The 24548-nt window shown below is 56.0% G+C and overlaps 1 protein-coding gene across 8 annotated transcripts in view; it reads left to right on the forward strand.

Moving 5' to 3' along the window:
- Positions 1-24548, forward strand: part of PTPRE (protein tyrosine phosphatase receptor type E) — a 158541-nt gene that overhangs the window by 107226 nt on the left and 26767 nt on the right. For 7 of the 8 annotated variants that reach the window (XM_049103610.1, XM_025467638.3, XM_025467637.3 and 4 more), the window contains 6 exons: positions 3891-4009; positions 10709-10808; positions 11071-11144; positions 13466-13602; positions 19746-19836; positions 24253-24329. In XM_049103610.1, coding sequence (XP_048959567.1) covers positions 3898-4009; positions 10709-10808; positions 11071-11144; positions 13466-13602; positions 19746-19836; positions 24253-24329 — 591 coding nt within the window. In that variant the 5' untranslated portion in view covers positions 3891-3897. Of the gene's footprint in view, positions 1-3890; positions 4010-10708; positions 10809-10838; positions 10996-11070; positions 11145-13465; positions 13603-19745; positions 19837-24252; positions 24330-24548 lie in introns of those variants that run through there. The other variant, XM_025467642.3, reaches the window with a different exon arrangement.

Genomic DNA, 24548 nt, shown 5'->3' on the forward strand with positions numbered 1-24548 from the left:
CGCTGGCCCTTCCGCTCCCACTGCCGTGCAGCCAAGCCCCAGGCCCTGAACACAATTCCTGTTGATAGTCCCCACTAGAATGTTCCAGAACCCTGAGATTCAACGGGCCATCTCCGAGGACAGCAGGAGACCTTTCTCATAGGATTGCTGGGAGGGTTGGTGAGGTAGCTTGCCTCAGAGCTTGCCTCGATGGCTTATCACACTTCATAGGAGCTCAATAAATGGGAGCCTGTACTATTGTTTTATATTCCAAGCCCAAGTCATCTTTATCCTCAGACTGGGGACCCCCTGTTCTCCCAATGTCAGCTAGTGAATGACTGCCCCGTCCCGTTCCATCCCCCAAGATGGGAACCCCAGTACCTCTGAAGCCCTGCTCATCACCGCATCCGGCTGACGACCACTCGCACGGGTTCCGCCTTTGAGACCCCTTTCAAGTCCCTCCCTCTTTTGCCATTCCCGTTATCCTGGCTTAGTCCACACCCCCTTACTGGGCTGTGTGGGCCTGTGTGGGTCACATTTTATGTGCGTGGGAAGCCCCCAGGGATCTTGTGAAAATGTGGGCCATCCTGTGGTACCTGAGACGCTGCGTCCCCAGCGAGCAGCCCGGGGATGCCCACACCCCCAACCACTCTGGGGCAGCAGAGGCTGATGCTCCATCTCTTGTGGCTCCTGACCGGCTTCCAGGGCTCCCTCTGGAAACTTCCGTGACGTTTCACAGCTCGTTGCTCACAGCCATGATTGTCAACTGTGGTCCCTAGAAAACCCGTCGCTCCCCCGTATTTGGATGTCATGCATCTGGCGTCCAGCCCAGGAGTCGGCATCTTTTTATCATGCCCTCGAGTGGTCCTAGTAAGGTAGGTTGTGATGGGAAAGGAGCCTGTAACACCAAACTAAAGTCTTGAACATGACATTCAAGGGCCTTCTCGACGCGGTCCTGGGTGGGTCGAGTCATCGATTCATCACTTCCTTCCTGGGCACCGTGGCCGCACGTCTCTGGAACGCTGGGGTCCCGGGGGGAGCTGTGTGGCGCCGTCTTCCCAGCTCCATGCAGTTGCGTTAGGGCAGGATCATGTTCATGTTCGTCTCTGCAGCTCCAGGGCCTGGCAACCTGCCCGCTCCAGACCAGGTGCCCAACAAAGAGCCCTAAAAAGGCATCAAATGGAGGAAAAAGGCCATTCTAATCGACAGATAGCTGGTTGACTTGGGACAGGAGTAAAAACAAAGGCTGCTTTGTTGGAGACGATTTTGATAATCTCAGTTCTGACATCCAACATGTTTTCCTCCCACAGTACTTAACGTTTAATAGGTTCGGTACAAACCCTTCAAATTCACGGTGGATTTAATGGTGATGTCAAGGATTAGTTTTGCACGGATTCGTGTCCGTGCTTACTGGTGGCTTGCACCAACCCTTTGAGGGTGAAGAGCCAGGACGGTGTCATCCGCCTGGAAAATAAAAATGCCGCAATCAAGGGGGTTTGAAGTCTGCAAAGTTCAGTGCCCTCTGCTGGCCGTAGCGGGCAAATCACTTGCCGCTCGGGGACACGACCGACCCCAAGGTGTCTGCCCTGTGAAGAGATGGTTTTGGTCTGGCTCGAAAGTGTCAGCTTTCTCCTAGATCATGGAGCATTTAGAGGGGAGGGTTTTGAGTTAATGCATGTTAACAAGAAAAATGAGTTAATGCTTCAACTAGGAGGCCCGCATCTCTGAGTTCTAATAAACCAATTAGTACCTCCTAATCGATTACTCTGCAGTTTATTCAACTATGTCAAAGCTTTGTTCAAGAACACATTCTGGGGGATCCCTGGGTGGCTCAGCGGTTTAGCACCTGCCTTCGGCCCAGGCGCGATCCTGGAGTCCCAGGATCGAGTCCCGCGTCGGGCTCCCAGCATGGAGCCTGCTTCTCCCTCTGCCTGTGTCTCTGCCTCTTCCTCTCTCTCTATGTCTATCACGAATAAATAAATAAATAAATAAATCTTAAAAAAAAAAATACACATTCTGCTTAATGCAGCCGGTGCAGAGCTGCCCTTCCAGGCTGGAGGGCTTCTGGCTCCGTCGGTCCTGGGTTCGAATTACGCCTCTTCCATCCCCTCTGACTGGACTTTGGGCCAGTTCCTCTTCCTCGTGGGGCTCAGCTTCTCAGTCCTGGAGGGTTGGTGTGAGGGCGATGCCCACAGGAAGGCCTGGCCGTGGCAGAGGCTCACGGGACACGAGCTGTTGTGTGTGTGCGTGTGGCTCACTTTGAGAGTCTAACATGTACTTGGGACATGAACACGAGGGAAAGAGGTGAAAGCCTTGATTGTGGCTATCGCAGTCGTCCTGGGATAGCTGTAGGCTCAGGATGGCTCCGTTTCAGCAGCAGTGGTTGCTGGAACATAATGATTTATTTATTTATTTATTTATTTATTTATTTATTTATTTATTTATTTTTTTTTTTGGTGCCGGTTCAGATGTCTTCTCTAATTACAAGCGACCAGTGTTTCTGGGCCTCGGTGCATTCATACGCCTCAGCAAGGCTTTTTGCAGGAAAGTGCTGTCTGAGCGGACAGGCACCCCGGCTGACCACCAAGTGGGAAATGCAGGAGGGAGGGAGCCCACAGCTCAACCGCGCGCATCCTCACCACCACATCTCCCTCGGCTCTGCAGCCACCCACCTTCTCCTGTGGCCAGTCCTCTTCTACACCACCCAGAGATCAATGCCACGTTTTCTGAGGGTCTAAGGTTATTTTGGCAAAAGGGTGCACCGAGTGGGGATCTGAGGTGGCCCTTGCAGGTCTGGGTGAAAGAGCCTTTTCCTATGTTGAACAGCACTGCAATCTGGGTTTGCTCGGTGCATTCACCCACCCACTCACCCACCCACCCAATAAAGACTTCCTCCGTCTTGCTCTAACAGTGTCCACGTGGCTCTGTTAGAAACGTGCTGATGGTGGCCCCTCCTGGGGGAGGTGGGGGCTTCCCTCTGCCTCACCTGAGAGCTCAGACAGGAGGCAAGGTGACCCCCCCACCCCCACCCTGGAGCCATGCAGGAAGTTCGAGAGAACAACAGGCAGAGTGGGTGGCTCCGAGGAACACTCGGTCCTGGCCCGGCCTGCCCTTGCCCGTTCTCACTGTTAACGTCTCAGGCCTGGGAGGACCGGGCTGGCCTTTGAAAGGTCCATCAGGCTCCAGAGTGTGGGAAAGGCAGAGGGTCCGGGGCTGGACACACAGGGACCTGCTCCTGTAGCTCGGGTGGGAGGCAGTGAAGACCTGCACTCAGGGTAAGGGCCGTGGTGTGAGCTGTGGTCGTGGCCAGGGGGACAGGGGAGGTGGGCCCCACGCAGATGGGCCGGGCTCCCGCTCCCTGGCCCCCACCCTGTGACCACATGGGCCTGTGCTTCTTCCCAAGGGGGCTGCGCTTCTCTGGGTGTCACCATGCAGAATAGAAATGCTGCACCTGTGTGTACACCGTGTGGCATGGCACTCCAGACCCTGTAGAATGTACCCGAAATGTGGACCAAATCATTACCGTGTGGCGATCTAGAAGCCGTGTGAAGGGCCTCGCTGAGGCTCTGCGGAGCTGCCTCCCAGAATCTTCCATCTCCTGGTATTTTCAGACTTCACCCTCCCCGGACACCTGCACATCCCTGCCCACCTCCCCTCTCCCTGCAAAACGAGGCAAGCAAACAAGAAAGGAAGTACACCCCGGCGGCACGAGCTTTTACAACCTGGGAATAGTTGACGGGGTTGCTAACCCGGCTCGGTGGCCCACAGGCCCGGCTCCCTAGCCCAGATCCACAAGGCAACACTCGGAAGGAGGCCCACCGGCACCTGCCCGCCCGGTTCCCCGCCTGTTGCCCTTCTCCGTGGAGGGTGCGCGGTGGGGAGTCCTCTGAGCCTGTCCCCGCTTCTTGCAGGTTCGCCATGGAGCCCATCTGTCCGCTCCTGCTGGCGGGTGTTAGCTTGCCGCTCGCCAGGGCGCTCAAGGGCAACGAGACCACCCCAGCCTACAGCAACTGGACCTCTACGACCTCAGGTGAGGACCCGGCCACCTGCCCCTCCCAGAAGGCTGTCTGGGCTGGGATGACGAGGCTGGCGGGGGGTGGGGGTGGGGGGGTGGGGGGGGCACGGGGTGGGGGGGTGGGGGGGCACAGTGAGGCTGACTCCCCTAGCGGCTGAGCACAGCAGCTCGCAGGTGACACCTGCCCCACAAGCCAGCTGTTGGCAGTTTGACCAGGACAAAGCTTAGGGTTCGGAAGGCAGCAAGGGCAGCCCTGCGCTGAGAGCCGGTGTCCGCTTCGGTGGGAGGCAGGAGAGCAGGGGTTCATGGACCCCCCACCCCGCAGGCCCCCCGTGGGAGGCCAATTCAGACCACCCTGGAGGAGCACTGCTGAGTCCATAGGGGATATTGATACACAGTTGGTGCGATCAAGAAATGAGTATTAATATTCTTAGATATTAGGGTCGTGGTCAGATTTATACTTTTAAAAGAAGAGTCCTTACTTTTTAGAGGTGCATTTTGAAGTCCTTATGAGTGAGACCACACGAGGCCTAGAGATGACTTGAGAATGAGCGAGTGGGGACCTGGCGGTGGGCGGGCCATAGACCCAACACGGCTCCTTGTCCTGATCAGAAGGATGGGTGGCAGGTATGGGGGGCTCGTTGCTCTCTTATCCTGCCTTTTCCATATAGTTTTTAAAGATTTTATTTATTTACTCATGACAGACACAGAGAGAGGGGCAGAGACACAGGCAGAGGGAGAAGCAGGCTCCATGCAGAGAGCCTGATGTGGGGTGGGACTCGATCCCAGGACCCCAGGATCCCGACCTGAGCTGAAGGCAGGTGCTCAACCACTGAGCCCCCCAGCCGTCCCCTTTTCCATATTTTGAAAGTTAAGGATAAGGAAGAGTGAACGGGCACCTGTGACAACGTGGGTGAACCCCAGAAACACGCTAAGTGGAAGAAGCCAGACACGAGACACGTGGTGTGTGGCTCCGTTGAGGGGAAATGCCCGGAATAGAACAGGTGATGGAAGAGGAAGGACACGAGCGCTTGGGCGGGCGGGGAGGCGGGGGGACGGGGGTGGCCAACGCAGAGTGACCGCAGATGGGCGCCAGGTGGATGGGAATGTCCTGAGACGCTGTGGCGGCGGTGGCACAACTGTGCAAATTAGCTAAAAATCGTTGAATCATATGCTTCAAAAGGGGGAGTTTGTAGTATGTAAATTTTACATCAATGAAATGCAATAAAGGCCGTGCAAACTGAAAGGAAGAGGAGGAGGGAGGGGGAGAAGGAGCAGCGGGAGCGGATGCTCTGGCGTCACGCAGCCCGTGCGTGTGCAGTCCCAGTGCTGCGCTTACTGGCCGCTGAGTGACCTGGAGCATGTTCCTAAAAAAAAAATCTCTTTGTGCCTCAGTATCCCCATGTGTGAGACCGGAGGTAATGATAGTGCCCACTGCTCGGCAGTGCTGTGAGGATGAAAGAGGCAGCAGAGCTGGGTGCGGGAGCTCGTCCACGTGGGCCGCTGCTGTAGTTGGCAGGAGAAGGCATCAGAGGAGGCCCGGCCCCCAGCCCGTCTCTGACTGCCCAGAAAGTTGGCTCTTCAGGGTCCCTTGATGTCTCCTTCTTGGATGTGAGCCCAACACAGACAGAAGCCCGACTGGAGACTTCAGGGTCCCCTGGGCTAAACCTGGGGACCCCCAGGGCAACCCCACACCTCCCTGGCAGCCTGGAGGCCCGCCTGTGGCAGCCAGCTCTGTCCATGGCCAGGGCAGCAAGAGCCTATAACCAGCAGGCCTGGTCCACCCCACCCCCTGCCGAGCGTGCATCGGGGCCTCGTGCCAGTGCCCACATGCCTGCCCCATCCCCTTCCCTCTCCGTCCCTCCGAGACTCCCAGGCATAAAACTCAGGGACTTCTCTGATAGGGTATCCCTTGGCGAATTGGTTCGTGTTCTCCAAAGAAACGGGATCCGTTATGTATTTATATTTTCATTTACATCTATACTCGTATCTATATTTATATTTATGACAAGGAATTGGGTCACACGATTGTGGAGGTTGTCAGGTCCAAAATATGCAGAGCCAGTGTCCCAGTTTGAGTTTGAAGGCTGGCAGGCGGCTACAGAACCCGAAAGAGTGATGTCCCAGTTGGAAGGCAATCAGGCGGGAAGACTTCCCTGTTACTCACAGAAGGCTCAAGGCTCAGCGCTTTTGTTCTGTGCAGGCCTTCAACTGATTGGACGAGGCTCACCCACAGTGAGGGGAGGGAGACGAGTGTAATCTTCTTTTCCAAGACCCCCAGTTTGAATGCTCAATCTCACCCAGAAAGCACCCCCTGGAAACACCCAGAACGATGTCTGACCAAACATCTGGCAGCTCATGGCCCACACACATACACACACAAATTAAGCATCGCACTTGCTCATCACAAGGCCTTGGGAGAGCAAAAACTATCAATTTCCCTCTGGAAGAAGCAGCTTGGGCAAGGTGATTGGAGGTGGCACTGTTCCGGCTGGGGTCAGGGGTTCAGCCCCCATCCAGCTCAAGAGCTTTACGTGATCTCCGAACCCCAGACAAAGGTCGTACAAACTCCTCTTAAGTGGCATCCGTGGATGCCAGCTGCCAGCAAGGAGAAGCACTGTCCTCGTGCTGAAAGCCAGAGGAGTCCAAAACCTCAAAAAAAAAGGAGACAGAAGCCCCCGGCACCCGGAAACTGCCGTTTGTTGTGTTGCCTCATTTCCAGCAGGCGTCGGGATGCGAGGCCACTGGCGGGACTGCACAGCCTGGGACCCTCCGGACCTGCCCCGAGGACCGTGTGTCCCGTGCCCGGCGGGGAGGGGCTGGCTGTCCGAGGCCCGGCAGCCGCAGAAGCGCGTAGTAACCACAACAACGCATGTGCCGGAGAAGCGACGGTGGAGCTGCAGTGAGCTCTCCTGCAGATGGCACCCAGGGCACCGGCAGGGTGACTCAGCGCCCTCCGGGGCCTCGTCGGTTCACTTGAACATAGGATGATTGGCTCACAAGGTGGCTGTGGGTGTCAGGTGTTCCCTCATGCGGAGGGACTGTCGTGTGACCTCGTGCCCACCGGAACGGATGTGACGCTCACAGCTCCTTGCAGCTTCTGCTGCGGCCTTCGCGGTCTTGGCATCGGTCGCTGGTCACACACCAGGAGGGAAGTCGACACTGGCTCCACTTCAGGATCTCGGTGATACCACGTGGACAGGCTCCATGGACCTAGAATGCCAGGGGGGATTCTGGGACTCTGCTCCCTGAAAGACGGATCATTCCGGATGACCACGGCACGTTGGCACGGTGCACCGAATAGCCAAAAATTACCGTTTTGTTTGTTCTCAGCAAGGGACATTTCTTTACGCAGGAGCTGAGGGTGAATATTCCCAAACAGCACAGCCAGATGTGACGGTCCGTATTACAGGAAGGATTCCTAAAAACAAATAAGCAAAAAGGTAATGCAGGAAAACGTGGAGGATATGACCAAGCCCAGTGCAAATACCGAATTGATGATGTTTTATTAATCATCGGATGATGCTTAACTCTATAGAAATTAGGGAAGTGCAAATTATTTTTTTAAAGATTTTATTTATTTATTCATAGACACAGAGAGAGAGAGAGAGAGAGAGAGAGGCAGAGACACAGGCAGAGGGAGAAGCAGGATCCATGCAGGGAGCCCTACGTGGGACCCGATCCCGGGTCTCCAGGATCACACCTGGGGCTGCAGGTGGCACCAAACCGCTGCGCCACAGGGGCTGCCCGGGAAGTGCAAATTAAAGTGGTTTTATTTTCCTTATCCGATTGACGAAAATTAAAAGGGTGGCTAATAGGCAGGAGACATTGGCCCCAAACCCCAGTCTGGGTGAGCCTGGAAGCTGCAAAGTTTGCCGGTGGCCACGTGGCCGTCTCTGTTACCATTTACGGTGTGTGCACACCGATGCACAGGGTCCCGTTCTCGGAGTGCCCTACGGACGCACTTTCAAGGTACACAGAGATAAAAGATACCAGGTGTAAAATTGTAGGTAACAGCCCAAAAGTTGGAAACAACCCAAATGTCCATGGAAATTTTGGGTTATTCACAAAGTGGAAGTGCAAGCAGCAGTTCAATGAAACGGAGAGGCCCGTGTGTGCCCGCGCGGGAGCTTTCCAAGACACAGGCCGAACGAGAAAGACGAGCCACAGAGCTGCCCTGATGGCCTATGTCACCCGTTTTTTGTTTTTTTTCCACGTTTCGCTTGGCCCCCTCTGGGGACACAGCCTGCAGAGGCCTTTCCTGGATCATTTTGTTTTTTATTTTATTTTTTTAAAGATTTTATTTATTAATTCATGAGAGACATAGAGAGAGAGCAAGACAGAGACACACAGGCAGAGGGAGAAGCAGGCTCCATGCGGGGAGCCCGACGTGGGACTCGATCCCGGGACTCCAGGATCTCACCCTGAGCCGAATGCAGGTGCTAAACTGCTGAGCCACCCGGGGATCCCTCATTGTGTTTTTTAAATTTGCACTTAGGTTGAATTACTTATCTGTATTTAAAAATCAGATGATTTGGGGGTGAAAATATGAATTTCTTCTTTTGGCACGCTGGAAGGACTGGACAGTGGGGAGGGGGCTCACCTTCCTCTGGACCCCACTGGGACCACCCCCACCTGCAGGCCGGACACGGATGCCCCAGCTCTCTAGCCCCCGCCAGGCCTGTGGACTCCTGAGTGCTCCTAGCCCATCTCTGCCCTCCAGACAGAGGCAGTGGCTGGCATTGTCCTTGTGATCTGCGCTTTCTGCCCCTGAGTATAGCCCCTTCCCCCCACACATACACTCTGAGGCCATCGGTCATTCTGCCTCGGTCCTCAAGGAGACACCCACTTCTGTAACTGTAGTCCTTACTGCCGGGAGGCTGGGCCCTGGAGCCTCCTGACAACACCCCCCAGGGATGGGCTGTCTGGGGTCCGGGTGCCCTACAAAGCTCCAGGTCAGGCCCATGGCCCTCCGTCCGCCAGGTCCACCCAGCCCTTGGACCCACAAGGGACCCACAGCTAGGCAGTCAAGTCACTGCCAAGATAGTTGCTGAGTTGGGGCAGCCCGACCTCTGTGCAAATGCAGAAGTAGGGACACAAGGGCACACGCCTGTGCTCTGTAGTTGCATCTGGCAGGGTGGCGATGGAGCCCAGTCTGGGTGTGGGGCACCCGACCCTCTCTGAGGCTGGGCCCAGCTCTGCCCCTTGGGTGTCAGGCATCTCCCCCATAAGCCTGGGCTTGAGTTTGCTCCAAGACCCTGGTAGTGCAGGGAGGGTACCCCCTGGATGGGCAAGTGTGAAAGCCTCAGGCCAGGTCAGCTCCCCAGGGCAGCTCTGCAGCCTGGGGCACCGGCCCGGAGCCTGCTGTCACCCTGGCTTTGTCGTATGGCTCAGCTTGGGAGGTCACTAGCCAGGTGGGAGAGGCATTGGCCTAGCCTGGAATGAGGGTGTCTTGTTGGTTGTCCAGGCTGATGGTGGCCACGGCCACCTTCTCATCACAGACCAGACATCGCTCCGTGCCCTTCTACATCAAGGGGTCACTCGAGTCAGTAAAATGTTGTCATTTATTAGAACTACGTGCATACACCCACGTACAGGGTGCCGGAGTCGGCATGAGGCCCTGGAGGGGGAGGGTGCTTACAACCTGGAACATGAGATGCAGATAAAGATCTTTAGAATACTCAGGGCGGGGGGCAGTGCCGGGGGCGGGAAGCTGCAGGACTGCTGTGTCCCCGCTGGGCTCAAGTCCCTGCTTGGTGCTCCTGTGAACTCAAAGCTATGGAAGTCCTGTTGTTGCCTTTGAGGGGCTTCCACTGAATCAGACTGAAGACGGTCACCCCCAGAGCCTGTTCACTCCAGGAGAGTGGAGTCTGTGCTTCGGGGCACATACGGACCCTCTGGGATCCACAGGAGGGGAGCCAAGTGGGCTTCCTGGAGGATGTGGCATTTGCCATGCTCCCTGGGGACAAGGACATTTTGGTGAGGAGAGGGCAGCATGGCAGGCTGGGGAGGCAGGGACTAAGTTAGAACATCTGGGGGGGAGGGCGCGGCCAGGCCACCAGAGCCCCTCGGCATCTGGGCTTACGGGCCAGGTCTTGGGCAGCCACAGGGCAGCAGCTGCTCTTGGTCCAAGGATGTGGGACCTTCTGAATGAGGAAGGTCAACCTGGATCAGTAGGATTGGGGGCTCGAAGGTCCCAGAAGACCTGATCATGGCACGGCCAAGGACCTCCACCCGGCCCAACGGCCAGACTGCACCCCCGTGCCCTGAGTCCTACCCGAGGCCCCGGATGCTCTCCACGCTGTCCTCACACAGAATAGCTAACCCTCTACCCTCGTCCACCTCCCCAGGATGGGGAGAGGCAGGCGCCCCAGGACCCCGGGGCGACAGGTGACGTGAGGGTCAGGGGCTCCCGTTGTGCCTCCACTGTCCCTCCTCAGCTCAGGCTCCCTGCCCTGTGTCAACGCTACTCATCTCTTACGGGGTGAGCACGGTGGACCTGGACGGGGGGCTGGTTTGCAGACTGTAAAGTGAGGCGCCGAGGAAGGCGGTTCTGCTCTAAGGGAGGACGTCCTGATGGGATGGAGGGGCAACTCATTGGCAAACTGTAGAGTGAGTCTGGCACCGGGGATCTTTCCCTGCCCAAACCTTTCCCCGTCCTCTGAGTCCTTGCCTCGGGTCCCTCGTGGCACTGGGGACCCCTTCTGCCCGCAGGCCCTCCGGACCCCGGCGCGCCCCAGCCCCAGCTGGCCTGGCTGCTGTTGCCTCTGCTGCTCTGCGTCCTCCTTCTGCTTCTCGCCGCCTACTTCTTCAGGTAGGAGTGTCCCCGGGGCGCAGGCGGACGTGCCCCGACCAGCCTCGAAGAGGAAATGAGCTCCTTGAGGCTGCGCTGCGGGTGTGGGCCCGGGCGGAGGGCGGCGGGGCTGGGGACCGGAGGTGCCGGGCACCCGCGAGGAGGGCCCAGCCATGAGCAGCAGGAAGAGCTTCTCCAGGCTCACCTGGTGGGTATCGCCGCGCCGGGGCCGCGCTCCCGGGGGTGTCCCTGCGCCCCCCGCTAACCGGTCTGTCCCCCCAAGGTTCAGGAAGCAGAGGAAAGCCGTGGTCAGCGCCAATGACAAGAAGATGCCCAACGGAATCCTGGAAGAGCAAGGTACCCGGGAAGGGGCGGGTGCTGGGGGCTGCTGGGGGCTGGGGGACAGCCTGGAGGTGCTGGGGGGCTGCTGGGGGCTGGGGGGCAGCCTGGAGGTGCTGGGGGGCTTCTGGGGGCTAAGGGACTGCCTATGGGTGCTGGGGGGCTGCTGGGGGCTGGGGGGCAGCCTGGGGATGCTGAGGGCCTGCTGGGGGCTGGGGGACAGCCTGGGGATACTGGGGGGCTGCTGGGGGCTGGGGGACAGTCTGGGGATGCTAAGGGCCTGCTGGGGGCTGGGAGACAGCCTGGGGTGCTGGGGTGCTGCTGGGAGCTGGGGGACAGTCTGGGGGTGCTGGGGGACTGCTAGAGGCTGGGGGACAGCCTGGGGGTGCTGGGGGCTGGGGGGGGGGTGCTGAGGGTGTGCTGGGGGTGCTGGGGGGCTGTTGGGGGGCTAGGGAACAGCCTGGGGGTGCTGGGGGGACTGGGGGCTGCTGGGGGCTGGGGGCAGCCTCAGGGTGCTGAGGGCCTGCTGGGGGCTGGGGAGGTGCTGGGGGGCTGTTGGGGGGCTGGGGGGACAGTCTGGGGATGCTGGGGGGCTGCTGGGGGCTGGGGGCAGACTGGGGGTGCTGAGGGCCTGCTGGAGGCTGGGGGGGTGCTGGGGTGCTGAGGGGCTGCTGGGGGCTGGGGCACAGCCTGGGGGTGCTGGGGGGCTGCTGGGGGCTGGAGGGGCTGGAGGGGGGAGATTGGCCCTTTCTGACCATGTCGGGGGCTCTTGTCTGCCTCTTATTTTAAATTATGTTAAAGTCCTTCTCCTTTGCGACTTTGGTCTCGCTTTGCTGGGGATGATGCTGAGCATTCAGGACTAGAGTTTTACAGTTTCGGGATTTTTCTCCATTTCTCTCTGATGTGAAACAGACACTGAGGCCTTCAGTTTGTGGCTTTGTTGGAAACGCTGTTCACATCCTGTCTTTTCTATGGGGTTGTGGCATGTAACAGGTTTCGGGGAGCCCTTCGGAGCCGTTCTGAGATGACACAGCCTGGGTCCTACTCGCAAGTGCTCCCAGGGCTCCCCTGAAATTCCCACTGTTGGCGGACCCTGATGCCAAGGGGGAGCTAGGCCGCCAGCGTGTGTGGCGGGGCTGGTCGCAGCCGGCCGAGGGCATTCCCGACCCTTCTTTCCGGCTCCCCGAGTCCGGTCGGGAAAGTGTTCAAGCTACGTTCGCGGCGCATTGTTCCTCCCTCACCCTCAGCACGTCCAGATGGCTGAGCGGGTTGTGGGGTTGTGCGAGGCAGAGGCTTTCAGAAGTATTGGTTCACACCAGTGACGCTGACTTCCTCTGGTCGCTGGCTACCTAGTTGTTCCACGGTTTGAGGGAACAAACATGCTTTCAGACTTCACACAGATTGCAAAACTAGCAGCAGCGAGGACCGGGACGTGGGGGTGGGGGGTGGGGGGTGCTGCTGGTGGTCCCGGCACCTTGTTAGGTGCCAGCGTGGTGTCCGGGTGTCACCGGAGGGAGGCAGGTGTGGCCGGCCAGACCCAGAGGCCCCGCCAGGCCCCTTCTGACACATCTTCTCGGGGAGGAATGAGCCCTGGGAGGCGTTCCTGGCTGGGCTTCAGAACAGCGCTGCAGGTGGGGACAGGCCCTTGGCAAGCGTGACAGCAGAGTTGTTGTGCTGACCCCGTCGAGAATATCAGCGCTTTTCCCAGGAAGACAAGCACATGCCAAGGATTTCTCCTTTTGTCTCTGGCTCAGTTTCTGGAAGGAATTTGTGCCGGGAACCTCCCTGCAGCCAGCCCCTCCCCACGCCTCCCTGCCCGCTCCTCGCAGAACAAGGATGGTGTTTGTCTTATTTCTGCTGGAGCTTATGGGGTTTGAGCGACCGGGCCTGTGTGTCATGAGGATGACGAGGCTGAGGGAGGCTCACGTCCTAGCCGATTCCCGGTCCGTTCCCAGCTTGAACCGAGACCATTCTTCTGTATTTATTACCATAGAATCACGCCCCCTGTTTCAAATTTGGAAAATTGAACTTCAGTGTGAAGCTGCCTAAATCCTTTACGGGAAGAGCAGGGGCTGGGGTGGGGGCGCTGAGATGGGACATCTGCGGTTGGTGGAAGCAGGTCACACCGGCCAGAGGGACGCCCCTGCCTGTAAAGGGCGAGGCTGTATTATGGGGGACAGACCTCTGTGCTCCGGTGCTCAGGGCGCCCGCTTGGCCCCGGCTGCATGACCCGAGAGGAATGTGCCCCCCTCCAGCCGTGTCCTTCCTCCAGGAGCGCTGTCCATCGTCCGGGAGTACGGCTGAGTGGCCTCCCACCCCTGTCTCTTTTGATCCCACAGAGCAGCAAAGAGTGATGCTTCTCAGCAGGTCCCCCTCCGGGCCCAAGAAGTACTTTCCCATCCCCGTGGCGCACCTGGAGGAAGAGATCCGCGTCCGGTCGGCGGATGACTGCAAGCGCTTTCGGGAGGAGTTCAACGTGAGTGGGGAGGGTCCTCTGTCTCGTGGTGTGCTGGAAAAACTGGGACAGATGTCAGGGGAGATCGTCCCAGAGACTGGGAACTCTTGCACTGGTCGTGACGCTGTCCCGGAAGCGGGTTTCTGGAGACCTGGCTTCTGCGGCAGAGCCCCTTCCCCCCCTCATTGTTCCATCATCAGATGAGACGCTTGAGTGTGATGGTCCCAAAGGCTCCTTCCAGCGCAGACACTGTGAGGGCCATGTCCTGAGGGCTAGTGGGATGGAAACACGGCTGTCTCGCTAAGGTGGAAGACCAGAGCCCCAGCAGGTGGCAGGGTGACAGTTCTACGTTCAAAGCCGTGGTGTCCCCGGCCCCCCTCTAGTAGGCTTCCAAGGGCTTGGGCACCTCCCTGGCATGGGAAGGGTCCCCCTTCCGAGCCATCCTCAGAACGTGAATTAAGCAACCATGGGGGCTGCCTGGAGGGGTCGCTAGCTCTGCCTCCGAGATCCCTATGGTTGGATGTGCACCCCAGCTTCTCCTTGTCTTCATCCTGCTACTACTTTCTGGGTGAATTGCTTCCTTCTGGGTGAACTTTGCGACAGCAGCCGCTAACTGGGGTGGCTTTACCCGGTCGGGACAGTCCCCATGCTGCAGACTGATTGTCCTGGCCCTCGACAAGAAATACCAACGTGCATCCGTGACCCCTCTTCTTGTGTTGCTCATTTTACATGCAACGTCCTGTGACTCTTGAATATGTCAGAGGGAGAGCGAGACAGAGGCAGAGAGAGATAGAGAGAGAGAGAGAGAGCTGCTCAGAGCTTATCCCTGACCACAGCCTGAGTTTTGCCTCATGCAGGTTCCTCATTTCATGCACAGCCACGTGCCAAGTGTGAGCTGGAAAGAGGAGCTGCGAGCTGACCAGGCCCAGCCCAGCCTGCAACTCCCCGGCCGTGGCACGCAGGTCCCCAGGGCCAGCCAGCCGGCCTCCACCACCCTGGGGGGCGGCTCGGGGAGCGGGCCTGTCTCGGGGACCCTCCAGCTCCACATGAGGCTCAGACAGCGGCTTTGTGAACAGCACGTGCTGTCCAGTTTTGCGTGCAGGTGGCACCATGGCAGAGGGAGGGCTTTTCAAGAGGAAGCGTCACGGGCGGGCATGGGAGGTGACACTGCACGTTGACTGTACTTGGCTTATTTTTTTAACGCCAGCCTCCTCGGCCTTTAGCCTGCTTCCTTTTAATTGTTTCCAAATGTGTCCCCCACCACCTTTCTTTCTTTTTATTTTGGAGAAATTAGGTCATATCGAAAGACAGCTCTAAGCAGTATGGTTTTGCAATCTGTCAGCTGCACAAGAGAAGTTAGTTCTCCGTATTCATAATAACCACCCAAGTTTGCAGCAACGTGATTTTTCCTCCTCCTGTCTTGTCCCATTTCCCCTTCACTGTGTTTCTCCGCGCCGGAGGGGGTGGCTGACCTTGCCAGGCGGAGAGCCGTGAGTCAGAGCCAGCTGGCTTCGCTGCCGGCTCAGGTCCCAGCCGTGAGGGTGACTCCGGCGGAGCAGGGCCAGAAATAGGGTCGCGCAGGTGAGGCAGCGGCCCCGGGCGCACAAAGACCTCAGTTCGTCAGGGTTAATGCTATCTTAATGCAACAAGCAGATCTATCAAAATTAACGTGCACAAATCCATGCTGAACGAAATAGCAGAATCGTAAAAAAAGACAAGATCATGCCGACCGATTTCTCCTGTGGTCCCAGGCTCTGACAACATGGCTTGTCACTGTGCGGTCACCCATCCTGTCATGTTTTAAAAGTTTCATGTTTTGGTCATCATCTTTTTTTTTTTTTTTTTTTTTTTTTGCTTTACTTAAGACTTAAAAAGAAAATTAAAAATGAAACGTTGCATTTGAACCCATCCTGTCATTCTTCAAAAGTTCCGTGTTTTGGTCATCGTCGATTTTTTTTTGCTTTGCTTTTGGCTTTACTTAAAAAAAATTTTAAAATGAAACGTTGCATTTGAACCTATCCCGTCATTCTTGAAAAGTTCCGTGTTTTGGTCATCATCGATTTTTTTTTTTTTTTTTTGCTTTGCTTTTGCCTTTTCTTAGAAAAAATTTAAAAATGAAACGTTGCATTTGAACCCATCCTGTCATTCTTTAAAAGTTCCGTGTTTTGTTCATCGTCAATTTTTTTTTCCTTTGCTTTTGACTTTTCTTTAAAAAAAAAAAATTAAAAATGAAACATTGCATTTGAACCCATCACGTCATTCTTTAAAAGTTCTCTGTTTTGGTCATCGTCGATTTTTTTTTTTTTTGCTTTGCTTTTGACTTTTCTTAAAAAAAAAAATTTAAAATGAAACAGCGTTTGAACCCATCCCATCATTCTTTAAAAGTTCCGTGTTTTGGTCATCATTGATTTTTTTTTTTTTTTGCTTTGCTTTTGACTTTAAAAAAAAAAAATTAAAAATAAAACGCTGCATTTGAACCCATTCCCTCATTCTTTAAAAGTTCCGTGTTTTGGTCATCATCGATTTTTTTTTTCTGCTTTGCTCTTGACTTTAAAAAAAAAAATTTAAAAATGAAACATTGCATTTGAACCCACCCCATCATTCTTTAGAAGTTCTGTGTTTTTGTGCTTTGGTCATCATCGATATTTTTTTCTTTTCTTTCTTTTTCTTTTTTTGCTTTGCTCTTGACTTTTTAAAAAAAATTTAAAAACGAAATATTGCATTTGAATATTGTTCTACCTTGATTTCTGAGGGTTTTGGGCACGACTTTAAATTGGATGCCTGACTCTTCCCGCCCTGCCCGGCCCCTGCCCTTGAGCGCCTCCCCAGTGGCCCGCTGCAGTGCTCTGTGCCATGCAGGGTGGGTAGATATGCAGAGGGGAAGGAGGCGGGGTCCTGACCCCGGGGACCCGGGACAAGCTGCTTGTACTCTCTGGACTCTGGTGTGCTCCTCTCACTGGTGAGAGCTGGCTGTGTCCTACGCCAGGTTCATGTTGTTGTAAGAGTGCTGGAGCCTGCTAGGACCGGCCCACTCGTGGCTCTGCAGATGCGGATGACCCCACTTGGGATGGGCTACTGTACCGCTTCTCCTCACCCACTGTCCTGAGTTCCAGTCCCAGAAACTGTGAAAGGAATAGACGAGTCACAATGTAGTCCATCCAGACGGGGTTGGAGATGTGTGTATTGCCCATCCAGGGCTTCCGTGGACTGAAAGGGTTTGGTGCTGGGCTCAGTGGAGTGGTCAAGGCACAAGTGCTGGATTTGGCCCTCCTGTGTCTCTTACCAGCCTGGAGAGCTTGGGCCATTTACTTAACCTCTGCCTGCCTCAGTTTACTCACCTATAAAATAAGGACGCTACTGCCATAGGATTGTCCCGACGTGTGCAAGAGAGAGATGCGTGCCTGGCTCAGCGTAGGGTCTGCACGAGAGGTGTCTGGGCTGCTGTGCTTTTTAGGACTACTCCTGGGAACATCCAATCCCAGTCTCCACGCCGCAGTGATCGAGCCCTAGCCCAGCGAAGTCTGTTCCAGGCCCCCAGTTAAACCCCAGCGAGTGAGTGCCACTCAGGCCAGAACACCCCACCTCCCCAGACAGACTCTTCCCAGGCTCCAAGCCCGGGCCTGGATCCAGCCCTGTCACTCATGTTGTAGAAAGGCGCAGGGGAGGTGCTGCCAGGAGAGGTCCCGACACAGCATGCAAGCCAGAGCTGTCCCCTGGAGCTTGCTGGAACAGCCCACACCTGGCTCCTCTCTGTCCTTCTCATTGTGCTACCCCCTGCCCAGCACTGCAAAGCGGGGAGGAAGCAGTAGGGACATGACGTGTGGCTCCACTCTGTGTGTGTCCACTGACACGAGAGCTCACCTCAAGCGAGCAAGCACACGGGCAAACCCTCTTTGGCCAACGTATGTGATTGGACGATCACTCACAAGGTAGTTAGTGACCAATTACGACGTGCATGGCTCACGCCTGGCACGGGTGACCCGGTGACAGTAGAGCCCTCCCCGGGGGCTGTCCCATATCCCTTGTGCCATCTGAGCAGCCATCTGCAGGCACTTTGCCTCTCACACCGAGTGACCCTCTGTGCCACCTGCGGAGCCAGTGTCACCATCCCAGCTCCATATTCTGGGTCTCAAGCCGCTGCCAGGGATAGGTCCATCCTCACCACCTAGAACCCTCCAGCCTCTCCACCCCACCCACCGCGCTGTAGCCACCCTGCCCTCCGAGGAAGGGGGAGGCTTCTCTTTTTCTTCTTAATTTTTTATTTCTATAGACTTTTCATTTTTTGAGCAGTTTTAGGCTCACGGAAAAACTGTGCGTGGAGTACAGGGTTCCCACGTACCCTACCCCTCCCTGCACACAGGTTCCCCAATTATCCACATGACTGTCACTAACGTGCATTCCAATTAATAACTAATATTGACCTTTTGTCACTGAAAGCCAGAGCTGGGGTTCCTGTGTCAGACATTGTGTGGGTTTTGGCGAACACCTGACATCGTGCATCCACCGTTACGGTGTTATACCTCATTTTTATTTTCAGGGCTGAGGTCAAAAAAGCTTTCGGGTGTAGAAAATGAGAAGCCTGTAGAATGCGATCTCAGATTCCCTGTCTAGGTCAGGTCCAGAGAGTCCGTGTCAAGACAGCTTTGATAAGAACCAGGAACTTCAAAAAAGAAAAAAAAAACAAGAACTTCAGCAGAGAGCATGTTGGTCTCAAGGCACCCAGCAGGCTGGCCTCCACCCTGGCCCTGGCGGGGCCTCTGCCTTGTGACCATCCAGTTTGGTGGCCCCAAAACAAGAGAAGGATGACACTGGCTGGGGGGGTTCAATGTGTGATGGAGAAGTCCTCCGACCTGGGCAAGGGGTCTCCAGGCACCCGTACGTGGCAAGTCCAGCCCTTCTGACTCACGGTGGGAACGAGCCTAAGGCCTCGGCTGCACTGTGAGAACTGCCCCCGTCTCCCGGGGACTTTACACTTGAAGACGTGAGCACCCTGCTCGTGGCCCAGTGCCAGCTCCAGGCCACACAGCCGCCCCACCCCGGTGTGTGCCACTTGCAAGCCTCCTGGCTCTGGATGAAGCTATGGCAGCTTTGGGGGGTGAGGTCAGTTTGCTCACCTGTAAAACAGGTGATGCTTGTGTCATCTCAGGATGTCTTCTGAGGGCTGGAGCAGGTGTCCCAGTTCGTCCTACGGTGCCTGGCCTGTCAAAGAGGCTTGATAAATAGTAACGCTTGCTACTCGAATTCCAGGATCTCCGGGCCAGTCAATATCTAGGTTGATGTTGAAGGACATGATTTGGGCCATGCCACTGTGCATGGCCAGGGCCTCACCTGGGTGCAGGGGCTGTGCCAGCAGCCAGCAAACGCGACAGGAGGAGGCTGGAGCTGGCGGGATGGGAGGGGGCCCACGTAGTGGGAGAGCTCAAACTCGGGGCGCCTGGGCTCACATCCACGGAGCCACACACCTGTTACAGGATCCTAGTGGCACCTCAGTGTCCTCACGTGAGGCAGGGGGGCTAGGGTGGAGCTTCTGAAACCACATGTGCACCCAGGATCCCCAGGGGTTCAACATGCTGATCCAGGGTGGGACTGGGAGCCGCACTTTGCACAAGGGCCCAGCTGCACCTCAGCTGCCGGCCCACGAGCTCTCGGCGTCTCCAGAAGGAGGCCCCCACCTGACTTCTTAGCGCATCATTCTGCTCATCCCTTAGCCCCCCGCCAAAGGTCACAGGGTGCCTTTCTAGCCCGTCTGCACAGGTGCCCTTGCTCTGTCCTCTCCTGGTCCAGAGCTGTCCTGTGGTCAGTGTGTAAGTATTTGTGGAGGGCCTACTCCGGGCCAGGACGCATGGCTCCCCGGGATTTGGTGATGGTGCTTGGGCAGGTCCCCCCGCCCTCGTGCGGTGTAGGGTCCAACTGCGAGCTCATCATTATGCCCACAGCTCACCTGGCCTGCCGGCTGGAGCGCCCTGCCTGAAGGGGCCTGTGTCTCTGTCGCATGTCCGCCCGGCACCGGGCACCACCGCCCGTGGGCAGAGAGGGCCGCGGCCTGGGACCGCAGGAGGTTTGTGCAGACGGAGTTTTCTTCATCCCTGCGCTCAAGGGCAAGCTGATGTACACACGGCGATGGGATGCATCACGTCTAGTGCTAACTGTGTATTCTTTTCTAGTCGTTGCCATCCGGACACATACAAGGAACTTTTGAACTGGCCAATAAAGAAGAAAACAGAGAAAAAAACAGATATCCCAACATCCTTCCCAGTAAGATTTTACCTTTTTTGCATGAGTGGGGGCGTTTGGAGTAAACTCGACATTCCCTCGCAGCTCCCGGGGACCGTGCGGTGTGACGGTTCCAGTGCTTGGATATGAGGGCCCTGGGCCGCACTGCTGCGTGCCGATTGCATAGGGGTGTGGGTGCCCGTCTCCTACGGGGACTCGGGCTGCCGCTGTCGTTGGGGGTCTGGCCACCGAGTCTGTGCTTGATGTCGAGACCTGCACTGCCCGGGGATTCGGGAGTGTCACCTACACGGGCTGGATCTGGCCCTGAGCCCCAGTCTCGTGCTGCTGGTGGCCTGGTCATCTCCCTGACTCAGACTCAGTGTCCCTGGCCACCAGCAGTGGGTCCCCCAAACCAAGGACAAAAATGAAAGAGTAAGGAATGGGTAGGGCTTTGACAGCTTTGTGGGAAGGCTCAGAAACCCCACCTGCTAAAGGGGACCAGCGGCTGTGGGCTTGCGCTGCAGGGAGGCCATCAGGCCGGGCGGCTGACAGGTCTGTCCAGGGATGTAGCTGTTTGGGCCGTGCCCTGGGGGCGGCTTTCACAGCCTGCTTCGGTGCCAGGACAACCTTGGAGGTTCCAAGCTGCCCTTATAACCCCTGGCTGAGGAGGGTCTCATACTCTTCATGCAGCTGGACCCCTCCTGGGGAGCAGAATGGCATCCAGGAAGGTTTTAAACCCTGAACCCCAGGCCTCCCTGCTCCAGAGAACCTTCCTTCTCAGAGAGAGCCTCTGTGGGAGCAAGGAAGCCAGCCCGTCCATGGGCCTCCGTGCATGGGCTCTTGGTTGTGCTTTTAGGATCAGAGTTAAATCCACCTTTTCTGTAGGCTAGAGAAGCTGCGGTCTGCCCAATTTGTGTGGCCTCTGGACTCCCAGCGCTTGATACAAATAATACTTCTGCACTTTACAGAGGATTTACACGTCTTTTGTGCAAAGACCCCTGGGAGGCTCTGATCCAACTAGAACAAGAGACATTAACCACATACTCTCTGGGCCAAGCATATTTGTGTAGGCAGCCAGGGGAGCAGCAAGGAGATGGGCCAGGATGCTGTGTAGTCGTGCCACTTGGCAGGTAGGGGGCTCGGACTGAAGTTAGATTCTGGCCGCGCAATGGGGAGATTTGGGAGGATGGGGTGTGGGTTATCAGAGAAAGGAAGAGGCAAGCCACTTGGCTTGAGCAGCTCAAGTGAGAGGAGAACCATGGTGGGATGCTTGGGGTCTTTGGAATATTTTGTGTCAAATAAAAATTGGGACGTTCGGAAAATTAGCATTATTAGTATTAGTAGTATTATTATCTATTGTTGCTTTAAAGAATAGCCTCATTAATTAGTGTAATTTATGTGTTGATCTGCTGAATGCACATGTGGAGGACCTCCTTGCTCCAAGCACTTTCCCAGGTTCCCGATCCCCATTTGTCTCTTACTAAACCCCTATGGTTTTTATTTTTTATTTTTTAAAGATTATTTGTTTATTCATTTATGAGAGACACAGAGAGAGAGGCAGAGACACAGGCAGAGGGAGAAGCAGGCTCCATGCAGGGAGCCTGATGTGGGACTCGATCCCGGGTCTCCAGGATCACACCCTGGGCCGAAGGCAGATGCTCAACCGCTGAGCCACCCAGGTGTCCCAAACCCCTGTGGTTTTTAAAAGGTGACATTTATTTTTCTTTTAAATATTTTATTGATTTATTCATGAGAGACACAGAGAGAGAAGCAGAGACACAGGCAGAGGGAGGAGCAGGCTCCTTGCAGGGAGCCCGATGTGGGACTCCATTCCTGGGACTTCAGGATCATGCCCTGAGCCAAAGGCAGGCGCTCAACCACTGAGCCACCCAGGCATCCCTAAAAGGTGGCATTTACACTGATAATTAAAAATATTTTTGGTGAGGCCTCAGTGGGAGTGGAAGTAACGGCCAGGTGTGGAAATTACCTGTTCTCTCTACCCCCTTTGCAAAGCTGGTGGCCCAGGGTGGGGTGCTGCCTCCCCCGAGGGTCACCGATCTCCACATGTTCTCAAGCTTGTGCTACGGAGGGAAGTGGGCCTTTCCTGCCAGTAAAAACTTGCACCAGGGCCAGTCTGCCCCCACCCCCCGGCACTGGGTGAGAGTCCAGCCCCAGCCCTGTCCTGCCCGGGAGCACAGCGCCAGAGGAAGCGGGGTGCCAGCGTTGCTCAGGGGCCAGGGCACTCTGCCCGGGTGTGTGGATGTGTTTCACATGACGGGACACTGGGCTGTGGAACGGCAGCATGAGACCCTTGGGATGTGCCCTGGAGATCACCTGCTGAAAGGCATCTGGCATCAGCAAGACACAGGGCGAAGGAGAGCCATGTCCGATTAAACTGAGGAGTTGGCCAGAGATGCCCCGGGGCCAGGATGGCATTGGACTGGTATCACTGAGGTCATGCGGGGGGTCTCAACTCTCTGCCGCGCCCTGCCCGGGGCTGGGAGACTCTGCTCTTGCTCGGGGTGGGGTTAGGGTCAGCAGGGGCTGAGAAGGGCCAACTCCCAACCGCCCGTACACCGTCCAGGCCGCTCCCCGTCCTCCCCAAGCCGGGATCGGCTGAAACTTTACCAGCTTTATGAGACCCAGTCCTGGATGGGGCTCCAGGGAGCTCCGAGTTCAGAGACCAGGACACCTGCTCTGTGCACAAGGCCGGCCTATGGAAAGCTCCCGGTGGCCGGTCGGGAGGCAGCATCCTTCTCTCTGGAAAAACAGCAACAGCTGATAATTTCAGGAAATAATGTTTTGAAAGCGAAGTGTGACTTTCAGAATAAAAAGACAGGAAGCTCTTAGAAACTGCAAGGTTCTAAATCTAACCAGAAGGCTATTTTTTGCCTTCTGCTTTCTATAGCTGTTCTCGATGCATAAACTGATCCAAATTATTTTCAACTTGGCTTTACGCGTGTGCAGCCAGAGCTATTTTCTGCTTCAGGGCTGTCTCACGGAGAAGGAGGGTCTCATGGAGAAGTCCACCCGGGCTCTGAGTTTGGGGTTCGATACCCTGATTAGGTCGTGACTCTCCCTGGGAGCCTCACTGGCCCTGTCCTGCCAGGAGCAGGACAGATCTGGCCCAGCGATACAATACCCAGGTGATGGGCGTCTGCAGCCAGCAGCGCCTTGCAGGTAGGCTGGGGACCACAGCGGTGCTCCGGGGTCTGGGCCCCAGATCCATGCCACGAGCACATTCTTCTCAGTTTCAGTCCTGTGGGGATGAGGAGGGGATAAAGCAGGACAGGGACACAGAATTTTTCCATAATTAATGCAGTAATTACATGTGAAGTGCTCACTCTACTCCACGCTCTGTGCCCAGCACAGCGTGAATAACCCCAGGAGTAGCTTTGCCCCTTGGCCCAGGCCCTGGGCTGCGTCTGGGCATCCTCAGTGCTCCCACTCCCGGGAGAAGCTGCTGTACAAATAGAGGCACGAGTACAGCAGCATGGAGACCCAGGTCCACGGCCACAGCACTTCTAAAGTCCCATGAAACCATCTAGTTCCCTTTGAAATCAGAAAAAAATATATACACAGTCCAGTCTGGATTACATTAAGCTTTATACTCACCAGTAACACAGTCATAAAATAAAATGTTTAATTTTTATTTTTTTAAATGGAGGAAGTGGCCCACGGAGGCAAAAGTGGCAAGAACCCACCGCAATCACAAAGGGGCTCCGGCTGCAGCCTCCCCCGTGCGTGTGTACGTGCACACCCCACAGACGCACGTGCACACCATACACAGGGAAAACATACACACATCACTCACCCGCACTCCCCACACTCACACACTCACACACAGACCTCTCTGTGGTCAGTCCTCCCACTCTGGAGACTAGTCGTGCAACAAGGCAGGATCTTCCAGGCAGGTGGCCCACGGCGCCCAGCCCAGGTCTGTGAGTCCTGCACACCCGCCATCCCTGGAGCCGCCCTGAGGGTGAGGATCAGGCTGTGGAGTCGGCTTGTCCGTTCCCCGGAAAGCCTGGGAGAGCGGGCTTCAGTCCTTCCACCCAGGGTTGTCCTGAGTATGGTTGTTAACACTGGGGCCCAACTGGGGTTTCTGAGAATGTGGTGATCTCACTGTGGGGTCCCAGCCCGTGCTGCTGCCCTGTTTCTAGGGGGAGATCCAGCAGCCCCCGCTCCCGGGCACTGAAGTTCTTACCTGCACACCTGGGGAGGGCCTGGCACTGTCGTCAGTGCTGAGACGTGATATTCAACAAAACAGGTGCATTCCCACCCTCATGGCACGAAGGGTCTCATGCAAACGTTTAAGAAGGGCACCGCCTCTGTCCCTCTGATCACCATGGAAGACCCGGTGGTGTCCTTTGCGGCGTTTAATGCTGTAGACGGAAGAAATGTATGGCAGGTGTGATTGCCTTGTCCTAATAGCATGTTTTGTTGTTTCTTTTTTAGATGATCATTCCAGGGTGATTTTGAGCCAAGTGGACGGGACCCCCTGTTCAGACTACATTAATGCTTCCTACATAGATGTAAGTCTGTTTTTTTCTTTTTCTTTCTTTCTTTTTTTTTTTTTTTTTTTGTCCCCCAGCCCAGCACGATGCACATGCCTGGATCATTTAGGGGCTCAATGTGAATCGTGATTTTTCTCTGGGGGAGCCAGGAATGTAGATTGTCCCAGCCTTCCTGGGCAGTTTGGCCAGAGCCCAGAGAGCATGGAATCACCCAGTCCTTTGAAGTTAGCATCCGTC

This window comes from Canis lupus, chromosome 28 (assembly GCF_003254725.2).
Source record: "Canis lupus dingo isolate Sandy chromosome 28, ASM325472v2, whole genome shotgun sequence".
In the NCBI taxonomy this organism is placed as follows: domain Eukaryota; kingdom Metazoa; phylum Chordata; class Mammalia; order Carnivora; family Canidae; genus Canis; species Canis lupus.